Genomic DNA, 14,884 nt, shown 5'->3' on the forward strand with positions numbered 1-14,884 from the left:
TTCTAATTCTGTGAGCACAGAGCCAGAAGAATGCACTGACTGTAGTGAATACACCCAGGACCACATCTCCTACACACGAACATGTATATGCTGGCGACAACAGACACATATTCCCACAAGAATTAAGTCAAAGAAAATTATGTCTTAAAAGGGACATTATCTGATCATAATTAATTCTATCCATTGAGTATCACTCTCCACAGTTCCAACCGGATTGATTTTTAGATTTTAATAATCTTGAGGACTCACACTTATTTGTATAATAACTTAGGTAAATCAACTGAATAATTGAAAGGGTAAAAATAATGTTACCAGTTTTCTCTATGCCCTACATCACATTTCATCACATTTCTATTCTATCCACTCTATTATTAACTTCTACATTAGAAAATTAACTAAATTTACTGATTTAGTAAAACAAAATGGAGAATAATTTCAGTGGACAACCTCAAAAATGCATGAACAGCTCTAGTTAAATGCATGATATCTAGGCTTGCCCTATATGAAGGTGCAGGGGAGAAGGTAAAAAAGAGGAATGGTAGTACTTAAAAAGAGAAGGAGCACAAGGAAGATGGGAAGGTGACAAGTGATGGAAAGTGAAATAGAAAAAAAGGAAGCAAATTAAAGAGCAGGAGTGGAAACACAGCAGAAAAGGAAAATAAAGAAAAACCTGGCCACAATCGAATGATAAGCTTCTGGCTGAGACGCGTATAGACTAGTATTATGTTCTTTCAAAGGATGTGGCACATTTTGTATCAAGCTATATGTGGAACACCAAAAAATCTGCGGAATGGGCATTTACCATTGGCTCCTCACCTCTGGGAAGCGTGGGTTGGCTTTGTTCAGTGCGTGGGAGCATGCGTTCACTGCGTGCGCCAGCTCTTGCTCCAAAAGACAGTGGATGGTGGCTGCATCACAAATCCTGAAAGCAAAAACGAGGCAAATGGGCTTCCCTGGTGGCGCAGTAGTTGAGAGTCCGCCTGCCGATGCAGCGGACGCGGGTTCGTGCCCCGGTCCGGGAAGATCCCACATGCCGCGGAGCGGCTGGGCCCGTGAGCCATGGCCGCTGAGCCTGCGCGTCCGGAGCCTGTGCTCCGCAACGGGAGAGGCCACAGCAGTGAGAGGCCCGCGTACCGCAAAAAAAAAAAAAAAAAAAAGGTCATGAAAGGAAATTTATTTAATAACTGCTCGATTATGAATGGCATGGGGTAGATCTACAAAATTCAAACCCTATTGCAACAAAAAATACTAACCCCAAATCTTCTATATAAAAAAAGTTAGACCTAGAATCAGAGATAAGCATATTGAGGTGTTATTTGGAAGAAGAGGGCATAGTAACATTTCATTTTGCTGTATCACTGGAAAGTTGAGAGGGGTCCCAAATGTAGAGCGTAGACACATCTTTTATTCGCTGAAACTTCAACCAGGCACAAATACAACAGATTAGGGGAAAAACATTGCCACATATACCTTCTATATGCTAAGTGCTTTATATTCATTATCTAATTTAATATTCACAACCTAAAAGGTAGCTGTGGTTACCTTTCTCCACTTTATAGATGAAGACATTGAGGCTCAGAAAGATTTAGTATGTGATACTGAATCACATACTAAATCACATGCAGTGATAGAGCCAGGATTTGAATCGACGTCTATCCAACGCCAAAGCCTGTAGTGCCACTGTCCTCTGGAATATAAACCTTCAAGAACAGTCCTAGAATGACACGATTCTGGAGGCAATGAGGCCAAGAAGAAAAAGGAGGAGAGAGACTTCCAGGTGGTCCAATGGTAAAGAATCCACCTCCCAATGCAGGGGACGCGGGTTCGATCCCTGGTTGGGGAACTAAGATCCCACATGCCACGGGGCAACTAAGCCCGCGTGCCACAACTACTGAGCTCGGGAGCCTCAACGAGAGAGCCCATCTGCTGCAAACTACAGAGCCCATGCGCCACAACTAGAGAGAGAAAAAAAAAACCCGCATGCCACAACTAGAGAGAAGCCTAAGTGCCACAATGAAGAGCCCGTGCGCTGCAACTAAGACCTGACGCAGCCAAAAAAATAAAAAGGAGGAGAAGTTCTCCTGATTGCTAGAAAATGATGTAAGCTTTGCAGGTGACAAGAAGGTAAGACTATCCTAATCCTTTTGCTTCTAACATCTTCAAGGAAAATGATCTTCAGTCTGGAAAGGGAAGAACCAAAGAAGAGACAGAAGCCCCACATGGCTGAATCAAGAGTTTAATTCTTAAGGATCCTACATTGATATCCAAGGCACAAAGGAACTTGCAAATGTCACCTAAGCATCCTTACCAATAACCTTGAGAAATCATGAAGAAGAGGTTATTAACAAGAAGAACAGAGATAGATAAACGTTATTCGAATTTTCAAGGAAAAAGAAAGTTGTAAATCAACTTCAGATTAACATTTTCAACTGCTAACTGAATCTCCTCCTAGGTATTTCTAATGTAACTGAAATTCTGTAAGTCCAACATGGAACCCATCATTTTCCCTCTCAAAATCTGTTCCTCTTCCTGAATAATATGGCTTCATCAAAGGCACCTTAGTCTAACCAGCCATTCACTAGAAACCTTAGTATCATCCTGAACATGCCTGTGTACCAACTTTAGACCCTAACCTATCTTAAATCCTTCTTCTCCTTCCCATCTCTACTGCCTCAGTCCATTGTTTCCTAACAGGACCATTCTGACAGTGTTCACCCTTGCTCCAGCTTTGCTGTTCTGTGGACAGTGCTTCACATTGCTTCCAGAAACATCCTGATAAAGATCTGCACCCCCTCACCGCCGCTCAACTCTCTGTCCACATTTTCCACACTCTCAAATATACCACGTTAACATTTCAGTCACTCCAAACACCCTGAGATTTCCTAAAAGTACTATGCACTCACACTCCTCTGGGTTTTATTACCCAGGCTGGCTCCCATTCTTAGATTACTCCTTCTCTTATTCTTCTTTCAAGACTAGGCTGAGAAGTCACTTCCTCCAGGCAGGCCTCCCTCACTGCCTCTGGCCTCCTCTGGGCATCCACAGTGCCCACTGTGTGACCTGTGACAGATCTTTGGCCACACATCTCCCTCCTACTACTCTGCCAGCAAATTATGAAGAGGGACTGCAGTCATCATGGCATCCCAGTGCCTAATATGATGGTTGGCACACAGAAGAGGCTCAAAATTATTTGTTGAATATTGAATGAATACATTGTGAAAATTAATGAGTGATCCTGATTTTCATCATTTGCAAAATTTATAAAGAGATATGGGGAATCAAACTAGGTAGACCAAAAGCAAATCTGGTCAACCTTCACTTTTTTTTCTTTCTTAAATTTATTTATTTATTTATTTTTGGCTGCATTGGGTCTTCATTGCTGCATGTGGACTTTCTCTAGTTGTGGCGAGCAGGGGCTACTCTTCATTGTGGTGCGTGGGCTTCTCATTGTGGTGGCTTCTCTTGTTGCAGAGCATGGGCTCTAGGTGTGACGGCTTCAGTAGATGTGGCACGTGGGCTCAGTAGTTGTGGCATGTGGGCTCAGTAGTTGTGGCTCATGGACTTAGTTGCTCCGTGGCATGTGGGATCTTCCTGGACCAGAGCTTGAACCTGCGTCCCCTGCATTGGCAGGCGGGTTCTTAACCACTGCACCACCAGGGAAGCCCCTTTCCTTCTTTTCTATTTCAACATTTTGATCAGTGACCAGGTGAAGGTGTCGGAAAAATATGAGTGACCATGCTCAGAACACTGAATACAGCAGACATGCTGTGCTAATAAGCACTTCACATGGTGGGTCTCACTTAACCTTCACAGCGACCTGGTCAGGCAGCTTGTATCCCCATTTGGTGGATAAGATTTAGGTGAGGAGAAGATAAGAAACTTGCCCACCGTCCCTCCTCCCCCCTGAAGTCTGCCCCTGGTCATAGTGATTTTTAGCCGTTTTGCATTCACAGAACTTATTATTTTTATCTTCTCTTTCTGTCTCCTAAAATTAATTTCTGTGGTCTCACAAACTCTGTGTTACGTCTGCCGGAAACTGATTCTTGGACTCTTCCCACGTTCACCCCCTGACTTTTTTTGGGGTTTTTTGCATGGTTAATGTTTGCATTTCCTTCTACCTCCCATAAACACTTAAAAATTACGAGGCACCATATAAGTGAGTAGTATAGTGTAAAGACTATGTGTAAACTGGGGAAATAATAATGGAAGGGTTTTATATATATATATAAAACATGACAGGGTTCATTAGGCGAGTTCTCCATTGTGTTTCAGGAAGTCAGAGATCTGGCCTGTGGAGAACACAGGTCTGTGCACGCGTGTGTTGGAGGCGAGCTGATGAAAAAAAACAGTGAATACTAAGGCATAAATGAAGCAGCAAATGAAGAAGGAGGGTAAAGGCATCTCTTCTAGATACCCCAAACAACTGCAATGATGTATTAAAACTACAAAAACCAGGCTTTCCTGGTGGTGCAGTGGTTAAGAATCCACCTGCCAATGCAGGGGACACGGGTTTGAGCCCTGGTCCGGGAAGATCCCACATGCTGCGGAGCAACTAAGCCCGTGTGCCACGACTACTGAAGCCCGTGCACCTAGAGCCCGTGCTCTGCAACAAGAGAAGCCACCACAATGAGAAGCCCATGCACCGCAACGAAGAGTAGCCCTCGCTCACCGCAACTAGAGAAAGCCTGTGCGAGGTAACGAAGACCCAACGCAGCCAAAAATAAATAAACAAAATAAATAAATTTATTAAAAAAATAATACAAAAACCAAAATTGGCCAAGACCAGCATTCTCACAGCTCCCAAGGTTCACAGGACTTCGGTACCTGGTGATGAGTTCCTCTGCAGCCTGTGAGCACAGCTGCATCTGAGACACCTCTTCTGTCGCCAGGTCAACTGCATGCTGGAGGTACAAATGCGTTCGAAGAACTGGTTTACCAGAATCACACTTCTGCTTATCTTCCCAAGATTTCAGAGTGCTTTCAAAGGCCTATTTAAAATCAATATTGCAATGAATTGTTAGTTTAGAGCTCCGAGGCCCAAATAAATGTGTATTTAGATAGTACATGAGTGACTCTGAAATGACTATTGTTTTCCCTAATCTAACACCTCATTAAATCTATCATAAGTACAAAAAAGATATTTTAAAGTTTTCTAGTGGACTGCAACTAATAAAAAGTAATGTAATTGATGCTGATGATTATATGACTGAAAAGTTTTTAAAAAGACAGCTTCAATTTATGCTTCAATATTTACTATTATATGCGTAACAGACAGGATGGATATTGCAGCCTTATTTGTTATGGGTGTGGCCTTAATTAAGAACCATATTCTGGGGGCTTCCCTGCTGGTGCAGAGGTTAAGAATCCGCCTGCCAATGCAGGGGACAGGGGGTTGATCCCTGGTTCAGGAAGATCCCACATGCCGTGGAGCAACTAAGCCCACGTGCTGCAACTACTGAGCCCACCCACTGCAACTACTGAAGCCTGTGTGCCTAGAGCGCCTAGAGCCCGTGCTCTGCAACAAGAGAAGCCACCGCAATGAGAAGCCTGCACACCACAACGAAGAGTAGTCCCCGCTCGCTGCAACTAGTGAAAGCCCGCGCACAGCAACAAAGACCCAACGCAGCCAAAAATAAAATATAATTAAAAAAAATATACAGATTTTGGAAAAGGCAAAACTATAAAGACAGTAAAAAGATGGGGTTGCCAGGGTTGGGATAAGAGAGGATGGGTAGGTGGAGGACAAGTGATTGTACATTTGTCAAAACCTGTAGAATGTAGAACACAAAGAGTAATGTAAACTACTATTTTAGTTAATAATAATGTATCAGTAGTGGCTCATCAGCCGTAATAAACGTACCACACTAAAGCAAGATGTTAAGGGGAACACACTAGGGGAGTATGATAGGGGAATAGGGAGGTGAGGAGGGATTTGGGAATGGAATCAGAATTCTCTGTAGTTTCGGCTCAATTTTTCTCTAAACCTAAAAAAATAAGCTAATTATTTTAAGAACTAAATAAATATTTGTTCATATTTTAAAGCACAATCTAAATGTCAGACTTAAAAGACAATTTAAATCTTTTCCCTTGGTTTCTATTTTTCAAAACAATTTAAGATTCTTTTTAAAGGAAAATTTAGAAGAATGTTGTTTTGTTACATACCCTGTCCCTTGTGAGCATCTGAGCTCTGTTTTTGTGCACAATTTTGATAATCCCTGGAGGCTGAACCCATGCTTCGCCATCCACCTGCACTGGGACTCCCTCATCGCCAAATATAGTGATTTTTACTGTACGGCACTGAAATAAAACAAGTTATTTTAGAGTACAAATCATCCTGAGAAGCTGACACTCAGTCTTGTATTCACACTTGACTTTTAATCCCTTCTGTGGAATGTAATGTTATGCTTTTCCACTTAGGATAACACGGTAACAACTGACATGACAAGAAAGCCCATTATTTTACAGATGAATATACAGTGTAGGAGTCATTTGGAATAGCTTTCTCAGTGGCCCAAATAGTGAAGTCAGGTTTGAGTAGAGAAACCAACCTGGGCTATTCGATGGTGCTGCAGTTTAATGACCCTTGAAACTGCCATTTGCACGCTATCAAATATTGCAACGACTTCCAGGATCTTGTCATCAAATGATGGTGCAGCAAATATCTAAAAGAAAAACCGACATTACACTTCCATCGATACAGTTAAGGTTTAGGTGAAGTGGTACTTCAAGCAAAGTAAACTCTGCAACAGACATATTTTTAAAAACTTATAAAAACCATTAGCAGAAAGGTAAGTAAATATTATTATGAAATGATAATCTAAGGACAAAAAAAAAATCACTGAACATAGCTTAAAATAAACAAACACAATAAAAATGTTTTAAAACCTACACAGATAAAATACTGCATGACCCTCTTATAAAGCACTCGTAGGACCAATGAACTAATATGTTTCCAAATAATTCATCTTGATATAAGATGTATTAAATACCTGTTCATACTAACTCAGATATCTTGATACAATGATGCATGCAACTTTAGGAAACTTTAAAATTTCAAAAGGTGATGCAGATTTCATAAAGTTAAAGCTAATGAACATGCAAATTATGATCCAATTCACTTGATATGTTCTAAGGGAAATCTTTCAAGGTGTTACAAGCAATGTGCATATGTGCTTTATACCTACAACAACTTTTCAGCACATTTGAGAACATGAAAAGAAATCTCAAAGGATGAAAACACGTGGGCTTACTTTGCTTTGATGTTAAATGCATTTTCACAAAATCAACTTAACCTATAAATTTTCAATTTCAGTTGTATTACTTTGTTCCTTTTATGTCCTCTTTTACTATAACATAAATAATTATGCCTCTGAAAAAGTATTCAGTATAAAGTAGTATCATAATTAAAATTTTTACTGAAAATATCAGGACACAAATTTGGGAACTTTTCGTTATCAGACTGCCTGGCTTTAAACCCTGTCTCTTCTACTTATGAACTGTGTGAACTTTGTGTCAGTTTCTTCACTGATAAAATTTAGATAAAAATTGAGGGTATTAAGTTATGAGTGTGAAGCTCTCAGAATCCTGTCTGCCTATCTTTATTTATCTTAATCTCACTGATTTCTTCTCCTTAAAATATTTAAGAGTGATGATGGGCTGACAAATAATTGGTTGCTAATTTAAATTTTTATACTCCAATAGGATTGGAATATATTCACATTATGAAAATTAAAAATACTTTCCAATTTATTTTATACTTTAATCCCTGCCTGCACATTTAAGAGCCCTGAGAAATTTGTTCAGTGGAACCACTACATCATGAGCTTCAAGTCAAAGGGCTTATCATTCAGTGTATGTGACTCTTCAAAGATCATGGTAAACTTCTCATTTTTATTGCTATATATACTTTCATAATTGTGCCTTCTCTCATTATCTTTAGGACAAATGCATTTCTTTTTTTTTTTTTTTGGTGCGTGGGCTTCTCATCACGGTGGCTTCTCTTGTTGTGAAGCACAGGCTCTAGGCGTGCAGGCTTCAGTAGTCGCAGCATGCAGGCTCAGTAGTTGCAGTACGCAGGCCCTAGAGCACGCGGGCCTCAGTAATTGTGGAGCATGGGCTTAGTTGCTCTAAGACATGTGGGATCGTCCCAGACCAGGGCTTGAACCCGTGTCCCCTGCATTAGCAGGCGGATTCTTAACTACTGTGTCACCAGGGAAGTCCCTGGAACAAATGCATTTCTTAGGTTGTGTTTTCTTCTTTTTTAATACAGGAAAGCATAAAAACAAAAATAGCCCTAAACCTCAATGGCCAAATGAGCCCTTTGACATTTCTAAAAATTAAAATAATAATAATAATATAAATCTGGAAAATTAAAGGTATAGAAAGGTATTTTGGTAGGCAGAATAATATTCTCCTCCCTGCCGTCCAAAATGGCCATGTCCTAATCCCTGGAACCTGTGAATGTTACCTTACATGGCAAAAGAGACTCTGCAGTTGTGATTAAATTAGGGACCTTGAGATGCGGAGATTATGCTGGATGATTTGGGTAGGCCCAGTGTAATCACAAAGATCCTTAGAAGTGGAAGAGGGAGGCAGAAGAAGAGATCAGAGTAAAGCAACGTGACAAGGACTCAACCACCTTTGTTGGCTTTGAAGATGGAGGAGGGGACCCTGAGCCAAGGAATGTGGGCAGCTTCTAGAAAGAGCAAGGAAATACTTACATCATCTTCTTTAGTTCCGCCCCAAAAGTTAGTGCCTCCGGCATAGCTGGGAATGTTCAACACTGCTATCCCTTGCAGACTGGGGAGAGGAATATACTGCCCATCACACTGTAAGGTCAAAAGCTTAGAGGTCAGATAAAAAGAGCAAAACCACAAGTTTGGAAGATACTAGAATACCAACGACAAAGGATGATGGAGGAAGGTTTGTGCATAATGTGTGCTTTCCTGTAAATATATTCCTCCACATTACCTTTATCTTATTCTTTTAATTTAAAAATTTTAAAAGGGTAAATAATTATAGCCGAAGTTGTTACAGAAAACCAAATTGAAAAAAATGTTTTACAAAACAACCGAAGTGTCCACTGACAGATGAATAGATTAAAAACGTGTGATATTATAAACTTGTGATATATATATAAATGGACTATTATTCAACGATGATAAACAAGGAAATCTTGCCATTTGCAACAACATGGATTGGCTTGAGGGCATTATGCTTAGTGAAATAAGTTATAGAAAAAGACAAATACTGTATGATCTCACTTATATGTGGAATCTAAAAACAAAGTAAACAAACAAGTAAAATTAAGCTCATAGATACAGAGAACAGCTTGATGGTTGCCAGGGGCAAGGGGGTAAGGGGTGGGCAAAATGGGTGAAGGGAATCAAAAGGTACAAACTTCTAGTTATAAGATAAATAGGTCATTGAAATGTAAAGTACAGCATGGCGACCATAGTTAATACTCTATTGAGTATGTGACGGTTGCTAAGAAAATGGATCTTAAAAGTTCTCATCACAAGAAAAAAAATTCTGTAATTGTGTATGGTGATATTTATTAACTAGACTTATTGTGGTGATCATTTTGTAATACATATAAAATACTGAATCATTATCCTGTACAGCTGAAGCTGATATAATGTTGTATGTCAATTATACACCAAAAAAAGAAAAAGAAAACAAATGTTTTATCTCTTCTTTCCTCCAAAATCAGGCAGTACTTTTCATGAGTCTCTCCCAAGTCACTTAAGATATTCTTAATTGCATAATAGTCATCTTTGTTCTTACTTTAAACATTGAGAGCAGGCTCTTTAAGGGTAAACTCTGGCTCCTAACCATCTCACCTAGCACCTCTCACACTCTCTGGTAGTTTGCTTGTGCTCTGTAACTAACTGGTGACTAGCTAAACTCAAGACTGAGCTTTTTAAGGAAAAAACATGTATGTCAGAAAGCACTTTACACTCCATGCCTTCTAATTAATCACGTAAATGAAAATGAATTACCACTTAAATTAAAAGAAACATACAATATCACATAGCTGGCAAAGTAATTACATATGACATATGAGTAAATTCTTACCGAAGAGAAGGTTTAAGCCTTCGTTTTTAAGAGAGGAGTTTGCAGATGTCATACTTAAAACAGATGCTATATTTTCATTAAGTAATTCCCAAATTTAAAAATAATTAACATAATTTTAGAAAAATTGCATTTTAATGCCCAATGAAAATTATCTTCAACCTTTAGAACAAATAGAATCTGGTCTGAACCCACTTTTCAAATATTTTAAATAACTGAGAATACTTCCTAACACTAACCCTTACAGGTGTTTTTACAACCTTTCTTTTCTTTTACATAAAAACACATTCAAAGGTCCACACTGTATCTAGGCACCTAGGGCCATTCCTGGCACATAGCTGGTGATCAATGTGTATTTGTTAAATGAAAATATTTAGTGGAATAATAAACGTTTTTCTGAACCCAGAAATTGAACAAATATCATATGGCTAACAAAGGAAATGGAAAAAATGCTATCTCTGTAAATATAAAAGGCATATTTAAAAAAAAATTCAGAGACGTCCTTAAAGATTTTATAATGGATACACTATTTGCAAGCATAATATGGAAAAAGATGAAAGCTGTCAGAAGTTCCACATACTTTGCTGAGTTTAATATATATGCATTAGGCAAAACACCCATGGTTAAGAGCTTAATATCCATTTCATAGAGTCTCATAGGGAAAAAGGAGCAGTACAGATTCAATAAATTAAGGTCACCTGACTCAACTGTTTCTCTCATATTTGGGAGTAACTTCAGTAGTCTTACATTCTTTTATAATCTTCTCTATCTCCCCACATTTCCACTTGTGGTTCATAATGTGGCAAAATGCTTTAAAACTGCAGCTACACTTTTTTTTTTTCTGATTAGTGTCTGCTTTTTCTGCTCCTTTCACTAGGCAATGTGGTGTAGTGGGAAGATAGTGGGCCCGTTTTGAATTCTGTCATTTATTTGGGCAAGAGCCTTAAACTTTCAGGGCCTCATGTTGCCATACCTTGTCCATATAGTGTGGCCAATAAGGTAAGGGACAGGAAAGCATCTAAAACACATAGTCAGGAGTCAGTAAATGTCTTTCTTCAGTCATAATTATGAATTAATGTTTTATGGGGAAAAAACATTGGAGTTGAAACTTCGGCTTCTCCAGTTATCAACTGTTTGATTTTAGTTAGGCAAGTGACTTCATGCTTCTGAAATAACTAATAATACCTGCCTCATAAAGAATGAAAATAACTACCTCATAAAGTTTAAGAATTAAAGGTGATTTGTATTGATAGGAAGCATTTAGGAAACTTCAATTATTATGACTTAAAATATAGCTATAATAATTATTATTGAATGAACTGAACAAAGATAGAAAGTACTATTACATAACAAGCCAAATTTAACAAATTATGGAGACATGTTATGAGATTATGGAAATATGTGAAATTACAAAAAACATGAAGTAAAAAACATGAATTAACTATCTGTTATCATGTATTTCATTATAGATGACAGGTGAACATTGTTTTTTTTCTTTCATGTATCTTAGTATTTAAAGGACTCAAAACAGTATTTGATCATTATTTCACTTAAAAAACAGAACAAGCTGCGAGATACATGTAATTAGGTATATCTGGACAAAAAAGTCATCCTTAAGAAAAAAATTTGAATCTTAACGACAGTTTTCATTCATAGGTCAAAGGTGTTTCTACTCTAAAATTAGGAAAATTTGATGTTACAATGTTCTTCTGCATTTCTGGCATTCCCATGATTGTAGAGAGGATTATAAACCTTACTCAAATGTTCTAACGCTCCGGTATGTATCACATTCACAGTTTATGTGGCTTGAAAACAGGGTTTATATTTGCATAATTCTTTTCAGTTTAAACTGTGATTTCTCGAACATTAGGTCGATGAATTATGATTCTGCACAAAAGCATTATTTTATCCATTTTGCAGATGGAGAAACCAAGGTTAAAGTCTTTCTTCTGCAGAAAGCCAAGACACTTCTTCCATACAACACAATAGGGGAAGGAAAACTTCTGAGCAAAATGTTAAGAGTTTTTTTGCTAACAACTGGCACCTGGTGGAAGGGACTTTTCTGGGCAGAGTTTCCCAAACCTTGGGTCTTCTTCTCTACCTTTATCCCAAGGGATCCGGCATCAGGGAAATGAATTTTTAAACAACGGACCTTCCATAGTCCTCAGGGGTAGCAGGTGTTTTGTTTGTTTATTTTTAACTCTGGCAAAGAATTCTCTAATTTTTCTACTTTACCTTTTGTGTATATTAACATGCTTTCATTCATCTTGTTTTACTAAATTTACTTTCCTTTTAATCATTCAACATAAACTTCTATGTTAAATGTTTTATTTGTGGATAGATCCAGATAGATTCAGGGGTCTGTTAACTGGAATGGTAAAAACTTATCTCTTATGGTCAGCAACCTCTGAAATCTAGCATTGCACTCAATTATAAATGTAGATAGCCATCCACATATTAGCAATACCCGTGACACCATCACCATTAGAAACAGATGTTTTCTATTATATGACAGATGTTTCAGATATCTCTTAAGATCTCTGTTCATCATTACTTCAAAAGTATGGTACTTATTATATATGCTGTTAGATGTTTGTCATTTTATGTGGCCATGAAGAAACACATATAATACTCTGTAACACTTTAAAAAATATTTCGTTAATTTATTTCAATATTATTTTCTTTTGTACGTATATATATAGTTAACTAATGCTTTAAAAATAATATTCTGAGCAGGGGTCCATAGTTTCACTAGCATGCCAAAGGGGTCCACAGCTCAAAAAGTGTTAAGAACCTCTGTTAAATGGAGATTACAAAGCAGCTGTGTAGGATATTGTTCAGAATTTGGACCACCAATAAAACAGGACAGAAGTAGTACTTCTGCAGAGCTGAAGGCTCTTCCAGAAATAAAGGCAATGGAGTCATTCTGAATCCACATAGTTCCCTAAATCTTAAAGATGCCCAGCTACGGGTCTTGATCACAGCACTTAACAAATTAGGGTAAAATGATCATTTGCCTATTTCCTTCTCAAGTCAGGGCCAGGAACTGTGCAAGACAACGGGGGTAACAAAGATGAACACAACTTCCTACCTGTCCTTTAGGAGAGTGTGGCCGACGAGGGGATGTGAATAAAGAAAATGAATGATTACACTACAGTCCATAGGCAAGAACCCAAGTTGAGTAACGGACGGGGCTGCCAAGGGTAGTGTTTACTAAGTGTGAGCCTTCCTCATTTTGTACCTTTTCAGCCAGTAACGTCTATCTTAATTTTACAAGCAATGATAAATCAAACCAGCTGATCATGTAGTTATGCTCTAGAGTGGAAGGTAGAACAGGCTTATCTTTACTAGGACATTTACTTGATAATGAATGAGCCAGGCACCTCTTGATAGTCTACGTTCCACTATCAAGATAACACCTAAAATAAAAACGTCCTGTTTAATACACTGAGTTGTCAACTTAAGATTTGCACGCTTTTCTGTATGCAGTCTATACCTCAATTTAAAGTATCTAGTTATAAAAAGATACAAGATAGGAAAGACATGCTTATCAGCATAAACAGTGAGCCCTGGATCAAAGGTGAAAGAAAATAACATTCTAAGAATGCAGTAGACTTTTCAGAGTCATGTCCCCAATTTTCTTTTTCCTGTTAATCAGAGATTAAATTACTTTTGCTGTCCTTAATTTACTATTTAAATTAGTGTAAAAATACTAAAAAGTTTAAATGCTCAAAATCTCTTTTCATTTAAGTAACTTGTTAGAGATAATTAAAACAAAAAATACATTTAAATTAAAAGGTTCTATTTATTATGATATTTTGAGGGATTTGTGAAACTTCAGGCATTATAGAATTGGGTCAGAATTTGGAAACTTAAAATGGAAAAATCTGTTTAAAATGTTATCCTGGGGACTTCCCTGGCGGTCCAGTGGTTAAGACTTCGCCTTCCAATGCAGGGGGTGCAGGTTTGATCCCTGGTCAGGGAGCTAAGATCCCACATGCCTCTTGGCCAAAAAACCAAAACATAAAAAACAGAAGCAATTGGGCTTCCCTGGTGGCGCAGTGGTTGGGAGTCCGCCTGCCGATGCAGAGGACACGGGTTTGGGAAGATCCCATATGCCGCGGAGCGGCTAAGCCTGTGAGCCATGGCCGCTGAGCCTGCGCGTCCAGAGCCTGTGCTCCGCAACGGGAGAGGCCACAACAGTGAGAGGCCCGCGTACCACACACACACACACACACAAAAAAGAAGCAATATTGTAACAAATTCAATAAAGACTTTAAAAATGGTCCACATCAAAAAACGTCTTAAAAAAAACGCTATCCCATATATATGTACTCCCATGGCCCTACCATTTCACAGAGCACCTCAATTCCATAGGAACATCCAAATTTCAGGATCTAATGACAATGGTAATTGTGTCACGCATATCCAGTGTCTATACCTCCTTTGGTGTGAAGTTGATAACCACGTTTATTTTTTCCCCTCAACACTCTTCAAGAGAAACTGAGGCCAAATCAGCTCCACAAATAAATCTTTTTTTTTTTGGAAAGTAAGATAATCGGAAATGTCTTTACTTCTAGATGAACTTACCTCAAGTTGAACTCTCTGTTCCAAATTCTTGTACGATCTCTGTAGTAACTCCCGGGTTCCGAGGACTCCATACCACATCAGGTTTTTAGTTCGGCTCCTGAAAATCAATGTTGGCAGAGAATTTCAGTACAACTATTATTTATTTGCTCTTGAAAGGCAGAGAGAGCAAAAGAGGTAGTAAATGAAATTAACGTAAAATTGCCTTTGCATAATTACGTTA

The 14,884-nt window shown here is 38.5% G+C and overlaps 1 protein-coding gene across 2 annotated transcripts in view; it reads right to left on the reverse strand.

Annotated features, from left to right (window-relative positions):
- DGKH (diacylglycerol kinase eta) overlaps window positions 1-14,884 on the reverse strand; it is a 177,855-nt gene that overhangs the window by 15,408 nt on the left and 147,563 nt on the right. For both annotated transcript variants that reach the window (XM_059995505.1, XM_059995507.1), the window contains exons 21-26: window positions 14,665-14,761; window positions 8,721-8,828; window positions 6,549-6,662; window positions 6,163-6,297; window positions 4,825-4,988; window positions 817-922 (exon numbers count right to left, since the gene is read on the reverse strand). In XM_059995505.1, the coding sequence (XP_059851488.1) occupies window positions 817-922; window positions 4,825-4,988; window positions 6,163-6,297; window positions 6,549-6,662; window positions 8,721-8,828; window positions 14,665-14,761 (724 nt within the window). The remainder of the gene's footprint in view (window positions 1-816; window positions 923-4,824; window positions 4,989-6,162; window positions 6,298-6,548; window positions 6,663-8,720; window positions 8,829-14,664; window positions 14,762-14,884) is intronic.

The sequence above is a fragment of the Delphinus delphis genome, chromosome 18, assembly GCF_949987515.2.
Source record: "Delphinus delphis chromosome 18, mDelDel1.2, whole genome shotgun sequence".
Taxonomy (NCBI): Eukaryota; Metazoa; Chordata; class Mammalia; order Artiodactyla; family Delphinidae; genus Delphinus; species Delphinus delphis.